The 13708-nt window shown below is 43.5% G+C and overlaps 1 protein-coding gene across 3 annotated transcripts in view; it reads right to left on the reverse strand.

The window, feature by feature from the left end:
• Positions 1 to 648: 648 nt before the first annotated feature.
• LOC110561783 (mitochondrial adenyl nucleotide antiporter SLC25A24) overlaps positions 649 to 13708 on the reverse strand; it is a 35830-nt gene continuing 22770 nt past the window's right edge. For 2 of the 3 annotated variants that reach the window (XM_021658306.2, XM_021658308.2), the window contains 6 exons: positions 12223 to 12381; positions 10092 to 10238; positions 8344 to 8451; positions 6484 to 6651; positions 5439 to 5589; positions 649 to 2804 (listed from right to left, as the gene is read on the reverse strand). In XM_021658306.2, coding sequence (XP_021513981.1) covers positions 2620 to 2804; positions 5439 to 5589; positions 6484 to 6651; positions 8344 to 8451; positions 10092 to 10238; positions 12223 to 12381 — 918 coding nt within the window. In that variant the 3' untranslated portion in view covers positions 649 to 2619. The remainder of the gene's footprint in view (positions 2805 to 5438; positions 5590 to 6483; positions 6652 to 8343; positions 8452 to 10091; positions 10239 to 12222; positions 12382 to 13708) is intronic. The other variant, XM_021658307.2, reaches the window with a different exon arrangement.

Raw genomic sequence — 13708 nt, forward strand, 5'->3', positions numbered from 1 at the left:
GGATTAAGCTTCTTACCCAGGGTCCTCCTTCTTGTTTAGCTTCTTTAGGTGTACATATCTTCTTTAGGTGTATGTTTATCCTATATTTTATATCTAATATCCACTTATTAGTGAATATATGCCATGTGTGTCTTTCTGCTTCTGGAATAACTCACTCAGGATGATCTTTTCTAGGTCCCATCATTTGCCTGCAAATTTCATGATTTCCTTGTTTTTAATTGCTGAATAGTATTCCATTTTGTAAATGTACCACAATTTCTGCATCCATTCCTCAGTTGAGGGACATCTGGGTTGTTTACAAATAAAGCTGCTATGGACATAGTTGAGCAAATGTCCTTGTTATGTACTTGATCATCTTTTGGATATATGCCTAGGAGTGATATAGCTGGATCTTAAGGTAGCACTATTCCTAATTTTCTGGGAAAGTGCCAGAGATTGCCCAAATCAGACTGCCCTGGGGACGTGTCTGTGGGAGATTGTCTTCACTGTCAGTTGTAGGAGGGATAGCCCAGGTCCCTGATTCTGTCCTGCTCTGACTTCTCTCAGTGAGGACCGTATAGCCTGGAAGGTGAAATAACCTTTTCCTCCCTCAGTTGCAAAGTGTTCGTCATAGCAACAGAGAGGAAAATAGAACAAGTAGAAAACAAGTCATTTTAAAAACAGACAAATATCTTTAATACAAACGAGCAGTAACTGTGTAGCAATAGCAGGATAAGATGTCTTCAACAGGAGGTTTTTTTTTTTTTTCTCCAAAAGATACAAGATGCACAGGTAAATCAGTCATACGTTACACACGTTCAACAGAGGACAATCTAATGTCATATGAGCTCTGAATATTTTCATAGTTTTCACCGGCTGGAGATTCCAAAAACATTCACAGAATTATGCATTTCCATAATTGTTATGAGCAAAACAGGAATGAATCATGTACCTTAATACTGTCATTCTATGTGTTACTCAAAAGTACAGTAACCCTAGAGACAAAGTGCGGTCCCTTCCTTTCCTTACACAGTATAAAAATACCGAGAAAATAACAGGTATCGGGAGAACACATCAAACTATATTTTAGAATAAGTTTCATAAACACACGACCGTATTTTCTCTTTGGTTCAAACAATAAAAGAGGTAGGTAGGTAGGTTAAAGGCAACGACGTCCATGTCACTAGATATTTCAGAAAGCCATTATAACAGAAATTACCAGAAACCAAATGAGTGTACGGACCAAATCTTAAAATGCTAAAACTATCTCTTTTGTTTCGTTTTGTTTTAGTGTTCTGAGACAGGTTTCTCTGTGTAGCCCTGGATGTCTTGGAACTCTATCTATTGCTCTCTTGGAACTCTATCTCTTTCTCTCTCTCTCTGTAGACCAGACTAGCCTTGAACTCGGAGATCTGCCTGCCTCTGCCTCCTGAGTGCTGTGATTAAAGGTGTATGCCAATACTATCAGGCTAAGAATATCAAATATCTTCTCATAGAAGAAATAAGACTTTTTAAAGCTCTAATAAAAACAAATCATAAAAGATAATTGACTACAAAATCAGCTTTGTAAAAAAAATTGAAATACTATTGATACTATCATCTTTCTGTCATCTTCCTAAATCTTGAGACAAGTGAAAATATATATTTATAAGTTTACAGATTGAGCCTTTTATTAAAGTGAGTAAGATGAACACATACCACTATTGAACTATGCTGGTGTCTTATCCTTGTGTCACCCTATCTGAGAAGCAAAGGTTCAAAAGACTTCAACAGCAGGAGGGAAGCTAAATCAACAGTCAAGTCATGAAAAGAGCAATTTCAGATTACTATAAAGGTTCCAAGGAACCTTCCTGGTTAAGAGAATTTGATTAAAAAAGTAAAAAAAAAAAAGAACAAAACCAAGATGCTCTCTAGGAAATGGTGCAAGTCAACGGTTTTGTTCATTGATGTTTTTCAAAGCAATGACAGAATAAATAGGATCTTCCAAATAATAATTTAGCAACATATATAACAATCAAATTCTAAAATTGAGGACCAAATGGTAATGCAAGTAGAAAAGAAGCATGTCCACTGGGACAAATAGTATCTTACTGCTCCTCCACACACAAATTTGGCTTCTATAATTCATTCCTATTCTGCTTACAAATGAGGATATAAACCATATAAGGTTGATTTTAAATACAGTGATCTTTCTACTAATGTTTCTGTCAGGGAATTTCAGGTCTATAAAGACATCTAAAATATATACAATTTATGTCCCACAGTTTTCTGATCATTTTGTTTAAAAAAAAACAAACAAACAAAAAAAAAAAACACTTGGCTGTAAATAAGTTGGCATTATCTTGAACCAATCAGAACAGAGATTGGTGACTGTAATCCTACCACACAAAATGATTTCATCTCAAGCCAGTACATTTTCAGGTTTAAGGTACAGGGCACAGATCTTTATCAGCAAAACTAAATTGTGTGCTTCACTTATTGAAAATATGATTTTGCACATTACTGAAGGTATAAAACAAAACCCAAATGCTTGCAGTGATCACAGATACTTCTTTTTTTGACAGACTTGCTGCAATCCCATTCGTCACTGGAGAGCACTGACAGTCTCCGTCATCGTGGAAAAGCAAAGGTGTGGACTGGTCACTTCTGAGCTATGTTTAGCATCTGCTTCATATTTTCGTATACCGCATAGCTGATGCCAACAGCGGGGAGCACCTTCATGAAGTTTGGGGCAATGCCTCTGTAAAGTCCTGGTATTCCCTCTTTGGAGATGATTCGCTGAAAAAGGCCTACCATGTTCAGCTGTGGGGCTCCTTCCACCATGGCTAGCAAACAGACAAGCAAACCAACAAAACAGATGAGTACAAATTGGAAGGGGGAGCCAGGCTAGTGCACTATTCAAGCATTATAGAACATAAACAGATGAAAATCAATTTCAGAAGCAACTCTCTCTGTGTAGCTCCCACCACCACAAGCTACGGCTACAGCAGCTCATCGTGGATTGGTCTGTGCTGCGTCCTATGCAAGCCCTTCAGAATAAATGCGCATGTTTCATAAATGAAGAATTAGAAACTTGGGAAGATAGGGAGCCTTGTCTTGAACCCCTAGTTAGCAAGTAGCAAAACCAAGAAGATGCGGTTGGTGACGCTCAAGTCCAGCCCTTTTAAATACAGCACTCCACCACTGCACATGGGACGGAGAACTCAAACCATACCTATGACCCCCCGCAATGAACGTTTGCAAGTGGAGATGTGTGGACAGAGGGATACGCTGTGGGGCACACTGTGCCACACTACAGCTTCCACGATGAGCCGTTTTCTATGGTTCGTTTTTTGTTGTTGTATTTATTAGTTTGTTGATGTATATGTTTTATTTGGGGGGGGATGCAAGGGTGAAGGGAGGATAAAGGAGGATGGGAAGATGAGTTGGACTACATAATGAAACTCACAAAGATGCAATAAAGTTTTTTAAAAATTGGATAATAGGAGAAGGGAAGATTTGGAGAAGTTTTAGAAGGACTGTAAGAGACTCGGGCCTTGTAATTATCTCAACGGGGGAGAGAAGGAAGTGAAGACAGCAGGAGTTGAAAAGGAGGAGGGAGAGAAGGAAGCAGCCCATATGGTTGGTACAACCAAAAGACAAAGAAAGGAGCAGGCATCGGGGAGGAGAGCATGGTGATCACCGGATGCGAATATTACCCATGGCATCCCAAGGGGCCAGAGATGCCCACATGATGGGTAGCTGCTTCCTCCCAACTGAAGCATTCCCACAAGGTCAAGGAGACTCCTAAGACTCAGGAAGTAAAGAAAACTTGCCAAGCTCAGATAGATTCTGATGATTCACAGGGCTGTCCCCAATCCCCAGGGTTACATGAGCAGTTATGACTACAGTGGACAGGAGACCCCAGCACAAGTTTTTTACAGTTTATGCAGGGAGCTCCATGGATTCAGCTTCTGTGGGTGGTTGCCTGCGCTGGTTGCAGGATGAGGTGTGGTGGCACAGCTGTCGTTGAGTTGCTCAAGCCCCTGAAAGGAGCTATCACCCACACTCCGGTAGTCATCCCAGCAAACTCACCAATGCACTATGCTAGACAGGGGTGGGTCTGTCCTTGCCCTGTCTGGGTGAACACACTGTCCACTCTGGCATTCACAGGAAAAGTCACACAGCAGCATAGTTGGGGTCAGGGAACAGAAGGCGCTAAACCTGAGGCATGACATGGCTGCTAAAGACTTTGGAACTCCCACTAAGAACTTTGGGATTTATTCTGGAAACTCTGAAGAGTTAAAAGAAATGTCTGAAGAGATATGGAATGTTTGGGCCTTGATGAAAACGTCAGATCCTGGCAGCCATGCTAGGTCTGGACCAGCTCTGACAGGAGCGGGAGGCTCACTGTGCAGCAGTTTAAATCCTTGCATGGGTCTGAACTCCAACCAGACTCCAGCTCAAATGCGTAACTTTGTGGACATTCTTTGACTCTTTTGACCTGCCAGTCATTTGTCAAATGTGAATAGTAGTAGTATCAAGCTCCCAAAGTGGTCACAATGGCTAAATGAGAGGCTGAGCACATTTAGTCCGCTATTTCACCTTCCTCTCAGCAGACATGATTGCCTCTAAACTCCTCAAATACAGTAGTGCAGGCCTGTGCTCAGCCAGCTTCCACTGCATTCCTAGGCTTCAGCTAGAGCTGGACTAGAACTGGTGCCATGACATGTTTTGAAGGACCATTTTGTGGTTGCATCTGTGTCTTTTGCGTTCTACCATGAACAGGTTCACAACTGACACTGTTGCATTCTCCAGCCCTAGCATCCATATGAAGGCGTGTCCAGTCCCAGTGATGGCTCAGGCATGTCAACAAGTGACTTACTGCTTGGTTAAAGGAGGAGGTGGCTGCTCCGGGAAGGGGGGTTGAGTGAGCCACGAATGCCCCGTATGTATTCATAAGAGAAATTACAGTAGAGGGAAAAAGAAGAACAGGAAAGAAAGACAAAGATTGCCAAAGAAAGACAAACATTCTTCCACAGAGCAGGCAGCAATGGACAGCAGGAAAACAGCCGGCAGGTAGTGCAGCCTGGGAGCCATCAGAGAGAACGCCACACAGAGGGGGGTTGGTGCCAAGCTTGGGGTCTGAACAGCACTGATAAGCAGTCTAGCCACTGTTTACCTTGAGAGTTTACTAAGTACCGAATTCTTTACACGTACTGCTGCTAATTTTCCTAATCCCTGTTCATGGAAGACAAGACAAAAAAAAAGACATGCAGCAAAGACCTAAGTACAAATCCGCTAGATGTCAAACCTTATGTTCCTAAAGGGTTTGGATTATGTCTATAAAGGAGGAACAATAACACACACACACACACACACACACACACACACACACACACACACGGAGAAGGAGAGAGTTCCAAAAGCACATGAGTGACACAAAGGGTCATCAAAGCCATCCTGCAAACCAAACTCACCTTGCGCCTGCATGCGAGTCCTCACTAAAGACAGGGGGTAGCTGGCCAGCTGCCCGCAGGTGCTGGATAGTGCTCCACAGCCCAGCAGCACCATCACGCCAGGGTTAGCAGAGTCCTTTGCAAAGTTTTCCAGCCAATAAGATTTCAAAAGCTGCCCAACACAAAGAGGACAGTCAACAAAGGAGGTACTCAGCCCCTGTGTTCATTAGGGTAAACATGATCAGGGTTGTTTCCTGTTGTCAAATAAATGATATTTTACTTTCTTTAAAAATAAAACATTTTAAGGATAAAAATACATGCTAGTACTTTTTAAAAATATACTATATACCTAGTTCTACATGCGAGATCTGGCTCACATGACTAACAACGCTGAAGTTGGCCTGTGGCCTTGCCCATCTCCCCACCAGAACTCTGGGTTCTTAAAGGTCCTGAGTCCTTCTTTCAATCCAGTATCTAATGTAAAGGTTTGAATATAGCGTATGTTCAGTAAAATGGTTGTCAGATTCCTGAGTTATTAAATGGCCCATGTGGCAGAGGAGACCCCACAGCTTGTCGACCTGAGCGAAACATGTTCACGTTCTGAGCTGTCTGAACTCAAATCTCCACACTCAGGCTGCACTTTGCAGGCTGAACTTCATTCCCACCCCAGCCCCGAACGCCAGCCCTAGAGACACAGGATGAAGCTGTGTGATTGCATCACTCACTTGACTCTGCCAATGCAAGTCTTAGTAATTCTAATAAGTTTCTGCTCATATGTTCTGTGCCCCTGCCCCCACCAACTCCCTCATGCCATTTTCCAAGCCGAATCTGAGCTCATGTTCTGGGTGAACAAAAGGAAGTATGCAAGGAAACCTAATACAAAAATTACTCGGTGCATTCGCGAGCTCCCAGCCACGGGGCTGGCTAGCTCAAAGAGCACGCCTGCAGGCAGTCCAGTCGCAAACAGTTCTCTTGCACTCTCCCAGCCTTGACACCAAGTCAGAGTCGACAGCAGCCAGCTCTCCACCTGCTCTGCGCGCTGACACACAGCTGTGCCCTCCCTCACCTCATACACAGCGAGATCGATGCCTGCATAAGGGATGATGCCTAGGAGATTGGGAACATAGCCTTTGTAGAAAGCCCCGAAGCCTTCCTGTTTCAAAATCTTCTTGGCACAGCCGTAAATGCCAGAGTATTCTCCAGTTTTGGCCACAGCTAGCCGGGTTTTCAAAACCTAGATACCAAAAAATGGAACACAGTGTCATTGGCATTTAACATCGAACAATTCGAAAGTCCTGACTTTCTAAGGCACTAGAAAGATTCTGTCTCTCAAGAGAATGTCCAGTCTGCTGACAGATTCTCCCTCAGTTGTTACTTCCATTGAGAAGCTAAAACTAGAGCCACAAAGGGCCAGTTATTTCATAGAGACTCTGAAGGAGGGCTTTGCCAAAAATATTAAATGTGGACCAGACAATCCTTTTGATGTCATGATAAAATTAGTTGGCAAGGAAGGTGAAGAAGATAGCAGTGTTGGGGACAGTCCCAGTGTCATGAGCTGGAAGCACAGCGCTTGGGTGGAGAGGTAGGAAGGTGATGGCAGTAGGTGAAATGAAGGGTGTGTGGAGTGACATAAAAACACCTCTAGAGGCTCAGGGGTGGCTCAGCCTACAAAGCACTTACAGCACAAACTTGATTTTGACCCGCAAAACCTACATACGAAGCCAGGCAGGGGAGTGGATGCCTGAGGTCCCTGGAGGTTAGCGGTGTAGAACTCTGGGCCAGTCAACCTAGACTATACCACTGAGCTCAGGCCAGTGAGAGACCCAGTCTCAAAAGCAAGGTACACAGTGTTTCCTGATAAATGACAGCTGGGGTTGACCTCTGGCCCCCACAGGCACATGTAAACACACGTGCGCCCCATACAAACACGCGTATGCACACAAGTGCCTGTGCGCACACACACACACATCTATTGACATGAGTATCACAAAGAGGCTCAAATTAAGAGTATACTCTGCTTAAGTCTCATCAGTTATTGAAAAACACTCGTGTCCATAAAATTATCCACATCTATAGTGTGAGTTTCGCTTTAAAGTAGGAGTTGGCCAACACTTTACAAAAAGGCCAAACAGTAAATATTTCAATCTTTGCAAGCTTCAAATATGGTCTGTAACACAGTCTTCACTTTCCCTTTGCTTTCTCCCTCCCTTTTCCAGGTGTAACACAGCTCAGGCTGTACACGACAGTCCTCAGGTGGTCCACGGTTTGCTAGCCAGCCCATGCTTTACTGGAATGATGTCTAGATGGCATGACCAGCCTACAACCATGACTGCGGTTATGGTACAAAAGCTCCTAGAGAAGAATAATTCCTATCAGCACCGCGGCAGCCAGCCTCTGAGATGGGCCCTAAGAACCCTGCCTCCAGGGATGCTCTGCTTTGCATGCTCCCCTCCTACATGGCACCAGGGTCAGCCAGCCGGGTACCAGGAAAGTGAAGACAGCAGTTTTCATCAATCACAGTCTCTCTCTCTCTCTCTCTCTCTCTCTCTCTCTCTCTCTCTCTCTCTCTCTCTCCTTGCCCATAGCAGCACTGACTATAAAGGAAGCAGGCTGCCATTCTGTAGAGACACACAGAGCACCTAGAAAGGCTTGTATAAGAGAATGATGCTTCCAGCCAACAGCCAGCGAGCCCTGGCCGCAGCCACCTGAGTGAGCCTGAGAGCAGATCTGCCCCAGGTTAGCCTCTAGATGAATGCAGCCCTGGCTGATGCCTTGACAAAAGTGGGGGGTGGGGGTGGTGGAAACCCAGACTCCCAACCGGGGGTGGTAAAGCCTTGTTTTAAACTGGTGAGCTTGTGTTAGCTTAGTGCACAACCACAGCTGGCCAGTGCAAACAGCACCAAGCAGTCAGACCACGATGACTTGCCTCCATGGGATAAATAAAAGTCTGTGCAGTCGCTCCAGCCATCGAACCAGAAATAAACCTCTCAAAGGTACCTATATTTTGTCCTTCCTCAGTAAGCAACTTCTTGTACTGTGGAAAAAAAGAGTTTTAAAATGCATATTAATAGCTACTTTAGGGTAACTGTGCTCCTCCCAAATCCTTATGTTAAACCCTAACCTCCATCATGATGGTATTGGGAGATGGGGCCTTTGGGGACAACTATGGTTAGAAGAAGTTCTGAGGCCTCAGGACATAGCTAGCATCTTTGTCAGAAGGCAAGCAAGTTAGCTAACACTATGCCCAAACCATGCACCAAGGCCACATGACAACAGAGCAAGAAGCCAGGAAGAGGGTCTCCACTGCCTGGCCCCTTGATCTGATTCTCTTTAAGCTTGAGAACTGTGAGAAGGGAATGTCTATTGTTTAAACCACGCCTTTGGTGGTACTTTCCAGCTGCAAAACACAAATCAGGCCCTAGGAATCGGTCCACTAACATGATGAGATGCTTCAGGATGGACCCTCTACCTTAACAGTCGTCCTAGCAGAAAAGTAGGGCTTAATGCTGACTGTCTCCTGGGAAGTGGGCTGCCAATTAGATTACCACGGGGCTGGCAAAAGAACTCAATGACAGAGCTCTTGCCTGGCACACGCAGCACCCTAAGTTCAAATCCCAGCATCATTTAAAACAGGGAGTGGAAGGAAGGGGTAAGCCTATTGGGGTAGCCAGAATAAGGATCTGACAAGCAGGATCAAGTGTGCTGTGTGGGGGCTTTCAGGTACAGCGAGTTTCCGCATATTGAAGCAACAGCATTGTATTTGAATATCTTGGGCTCTGGCATTCATATCATAATATTAGTCATAATTTGAATGTTCAGACATTCAAATCAGAAAATTTCATTTCCCCAGAATTGTCTCCATGTAAAGACTGAGATCAGCTGCTTTTTGCTTCTCTATTTTCCAAGTCAAGGAATGCACACCACTAGCCCTGGTCATTTCAAAAGAGTTGTACTTCTCTAGGACAAACTATCCGGAATAACATTAAACTTATCCAAATAAGAAACTACAGTGTGGAGTTAAACTTGAAGTCGCACATAGGTCATGATGAACAACAATGGAAAAGAATGACAGAAAAAGATTTTCTAGAAGCTGCAGTAGTTCTGCTAATATCTGTAGAAGCCGACCTCTAAAGCCACTGCTGTTTCCATCTGGCCAGCAGAGATGCTAACGGGAAGGCAAGGGTCTTCATTTACTTTCTCATCCACTCCCTCAACACACACTCATCACATCAGCTGTGCTGGGCTCTGCCTGGGTGCTGGCCTGCAGGGAGAAGCCAGACCCCCGCCTTCACGGAACTTTTCAACTTTTTAATACAATTCCATTCACACAAAGAAATTCATCTGAACAGTTTTCACTTCAGGAGTACTTTCGTAAAATTTAGATTAACTGCTCTGTGTCCACTAGGAATTCACATTGAGTCCCCTAAGAGCATTCTTTGAAGAGCTACTTAGAAAAGAGGATGGAGAAAGCCTCCCTCTATAAATGCTATGATGGCTTCCAAAATCCCGGAAATCAGCTGTGTGGAATCACTGAGTTTATCTAATTCTAGTCTCCCATAAGGAATCTCCTTGTGAAGTATTAGGAATGACTACCCAAAGCCCTGCATGCTAATCTTTACTGAATCTGTTAGCTAACTCCTTTTGTTAATCATTTCCACGGATGATAACAATTACCTGTTCATAAGCCCAGAACTTAACAGCTGTCTCAGGAGCGATTTTAATAACATTTGTGCCATTTCCTCTCCAAAGGGACCGTATTCCTCCTTCTTTTACCATCTGCTGAAAGCCTCCAAATATATTCATTGATTTGGAACCATGAACCTAAAAACAAAAGCACAGTGCCATGGAATACTCCTGCGCATTGTTGATCCACTTCTCTAAAGCAGGTCTGAGCCGAACACATCAGCACCAGGAAAGGAAGGTGTTACAGCAGATAGGGCACGCACAAAAGCAGTCCTGCGTTTGGTACTTTCCTGGACTCTGCCCACTGTACTTCCTTTCCTTGATCAATCTGAATCCTTATTTCATCCTGGTAATAAACCAAGCCCAAGAGTCTGTATTTTTATGAGGCCATCTAACCCTGTAGGAGACTTTTGAAAGCCCTTTAGATGCGCAGAAACTACACTCTTAACATATGTGTTTTATTTTACATAATAAACTTCATGATAACATATGGCGAAGGAAAAGACGTGTGCCCACTCAAGCTGTCTCAAGCCAGTTTACTACTATATTAAAGAAAAGAAGTGCTGGGCACAGTGGCACACGCCTGTAATTCCAGCCCCAGTGGAGGCAGAGGATCTCTGTGAGTTCAAGGCCAGCCTGGTCTACAAGGCAAGTCCAGGACAACCAAGGCTACACAAAGAAACCTGTCTCATAAAAACGAAAACAAGAAAGGAAGGAAGGAAGGAAGGAAGGAAGGAAGGAAGGAAGGAAGGAAGGAAGGAAGGAAGGAAGGAAGGAATAAAGGCATCTATCAGTTCCCTCTCATTTTCTATAAAGTGTGAGCTACATTTTGGAATTGGATATACTGTGAATGAATGGTAGCTTAAAATATTACCAGAAAATTTTGTTCAAACAATTTAAAAATAAAAACATGCTGACTGTGGGTACAAAAGCACAGCTTTATTTAAACATTTTAAGGAACTGTAGAGCTGGTTTTGTGGTTAAGGGCTGTCACTGCTCTTGCAGAGGACACAGGTTTGGTTCCCAGAACCCACATAGCATCCTTGTAACCCTCTGTAACTCCAGTTCCGGGGGACCTGGCACCTTCTTCTGGGGAGCCATATGCATGCATTGCACATCCATCCATCCAGGAAAAACACCTATACACATAAAACAACATAAAACATTCTTACGCAACTACTGTGTTCTTCTAGATTATTCCAGTATGCCAATAGTTATAATAAGCTAAACCTCAGAGCCATCCTTGTTCGCTACTCTGCCCATTGTGGCAGGAAACATGAGCTCTCAAAGGTCAAACACAGGGTAGGAGCCAAGGGCTCTGGAGGCTAAGCTACATCATGCCTCATCTCTTTTTCATCAAGGAAATTTTCATTCTTACAGCCTCAGTTTTCTTGCATGTAAAATGAAGGCAAACCATCTGTTCCCCTGAGCATCCATGAAGATTTAATGGGTTACCATCATGCGCACAAATGGGTGGTCTTCCCTTTCTCTTCTCTCCATGTGGCCAGCCCAACACCAGGGAGCAGCCAAGTCTGTCCACAGACCCAGGTCTTTTCTGCTAACAGCTCTACAATCACTTTTGAAATTATATTCTTATCACCAACTATCTACACTTGAGAAATCCTCTGCTTTCTAAAATCAAAGAAAGTATAAGTAATTTAATGAGAACCCTATAATAGCAGAGAGAGTTTTTTTTAACTAAACAATTTCTTTCTTTTTGGATTTTTATTTATTATTTTCATTATTGCTGTTGTTATTGTCATCATATTTTTTGGACAGAGTTTCTCTGTATAGCCTTGCTGGCCCTGGACTCAATTTGTAGACTAGTCTGGCCTCTAACTCACAGAGATCCACCTGCCTCAGCCTCCCTGAGTGCTGGGATTAAAGGCCTGTACCACCATGCCCAGCTTTAATGAAACATTTAAAGTCACAGAATATCAAAGACTAAAATTTCATTACACCCAAGCATTAACAATTTGCAGTTTAGTGGAACAGTACCAAATACTTAGACATGTGCCTAATCTGAATGTTAATGGTTGTAGAATACAATTTTCTAAGATATGAAGAACTGTGACAGAGACGTGGCCTGCTTTCTGTGCCTGTAGACACAGGTGAGGCTCACCTGCATCATGACCTTGAGGCGATCCAAAGGTGCGGTGCTGGTTCTTGAGACGGCGCCAGCCACGCCTCCTGCCAGAAGCTGCCTCCACCACTGTCCTGACTTCTTCTCATCTTCTGTGAATTCATCCGGAATAGTTAAACTATCCCCTATGTCAATTCCCTGGTAAAATGCAAAGAGATTCCACAGTTCTTAAGTCTCAAATAGACAAACCCAGAACTTTGGTTTGGGGTCAGAGCTTTTACTGTTAGAATCAAGGCTCTTCCTTGGGACTGACAGTGAACCAAGCTGAGTGCACGGAAAAGTTTTGTCACACTGCGCATAATGCAGGATCAACATCCAGGGACTGGGAACTGTCAGTTACAGAAGTGGGCCCAAAAAACACAACCTTGTCTTTTTTGTCAGATCTGGTGACTTTTTTTGAAAGGGCAACGTCTTACCACATTTAGTGGATCCCTGTCCGTCACTTTCCACAATGCTAGAAAGCCACACAGTAGCCAGTCCACACTGCAGACACTCTGTCTCAGTGATGTCCCCTGCTCTCCATGCCATGAAGTATATTTATATGTAAATTTAAATATGTAACTTTTAAAATTAAACCAGGCACATAAATAGCCTATACTCATCTTCTATATAGTTTAAGAACAGTTTTATCATCATGATATTTTTGCAAATGAATTATCTAAATGCTGTGGTGGGTCTAACTAGGTCTTAGAGCGCTTTCTTAGCATGCTCCAGGCCCTAGGACAATACACAAAAAAAAAAAAATGGCCCCACATAAATCGTTATGGGCATGAAAGGTAATGAGTCACACTTTGGTAGTAACACCCTCTTCTTTCATTTGTTACCAATAAAATAGGTTAATGATTATAACATCAAATGTTATCAACTGTCCCCAAAGATAGAATACAAAGTTCACACAGTAAAATTTGCACTTGTAATTGGCTTTACAATGCTCTGTGTAAGCTTAGGCATTGTTACTACAGGCAGTGTGAACCCCAGGTGTATTGAGTGGGAGTCAAAGACACTTCTCTCCAAGTATAGAAGACAAACCCATAGGATGAGGGGTGGGAGATCCTGCAGAAGGTCCCCAGGGGCTTCAAGGAACAGACTGGACAACAGAACCTAATTTACACCAATATAGTTTTGCAGGATGTTAATGAAATGTTGTGATGTATACACTGGTGGGACACAGCAAGCATTCAACAAGCGACCTTAGGACAGCACTAAATCTAGGCAGCCTGACGTAACAAGCAGAACCTCAGGAGGGACCCGAGGCCATATCACCTTTAGCAACCTGGAAGTGCAGGGAAGATTTGAGTAATGCCTGTCCTCTGACTACCAAATTTCCCTATGGCAGAAGCCCTGAATGTCGGTGAAACCCAGAGAGCCTGCTCGTCAAGATGGGATTCTTCCGAGTTTTGAGAAGAACTGTGTTTATGCTGCCTTGGGGGCTCTAAAGATACTCTATAAATCTGTTCCTAATAGA

Source organism: Meriones unguiculatus, chromosome 10 (genome assembly GCF_030254825.1).
Source record: "Meriones unguiculatus strain TT.TT164.6M chromosome 10, Bangor_MerUng_6.1, whole genome shotgun sequence".
NCBI lineage: Eukaryota > Metazoa > Chordata > Mammalia > Rodentia > Muridae > Meriones > Meriones unguiculatus.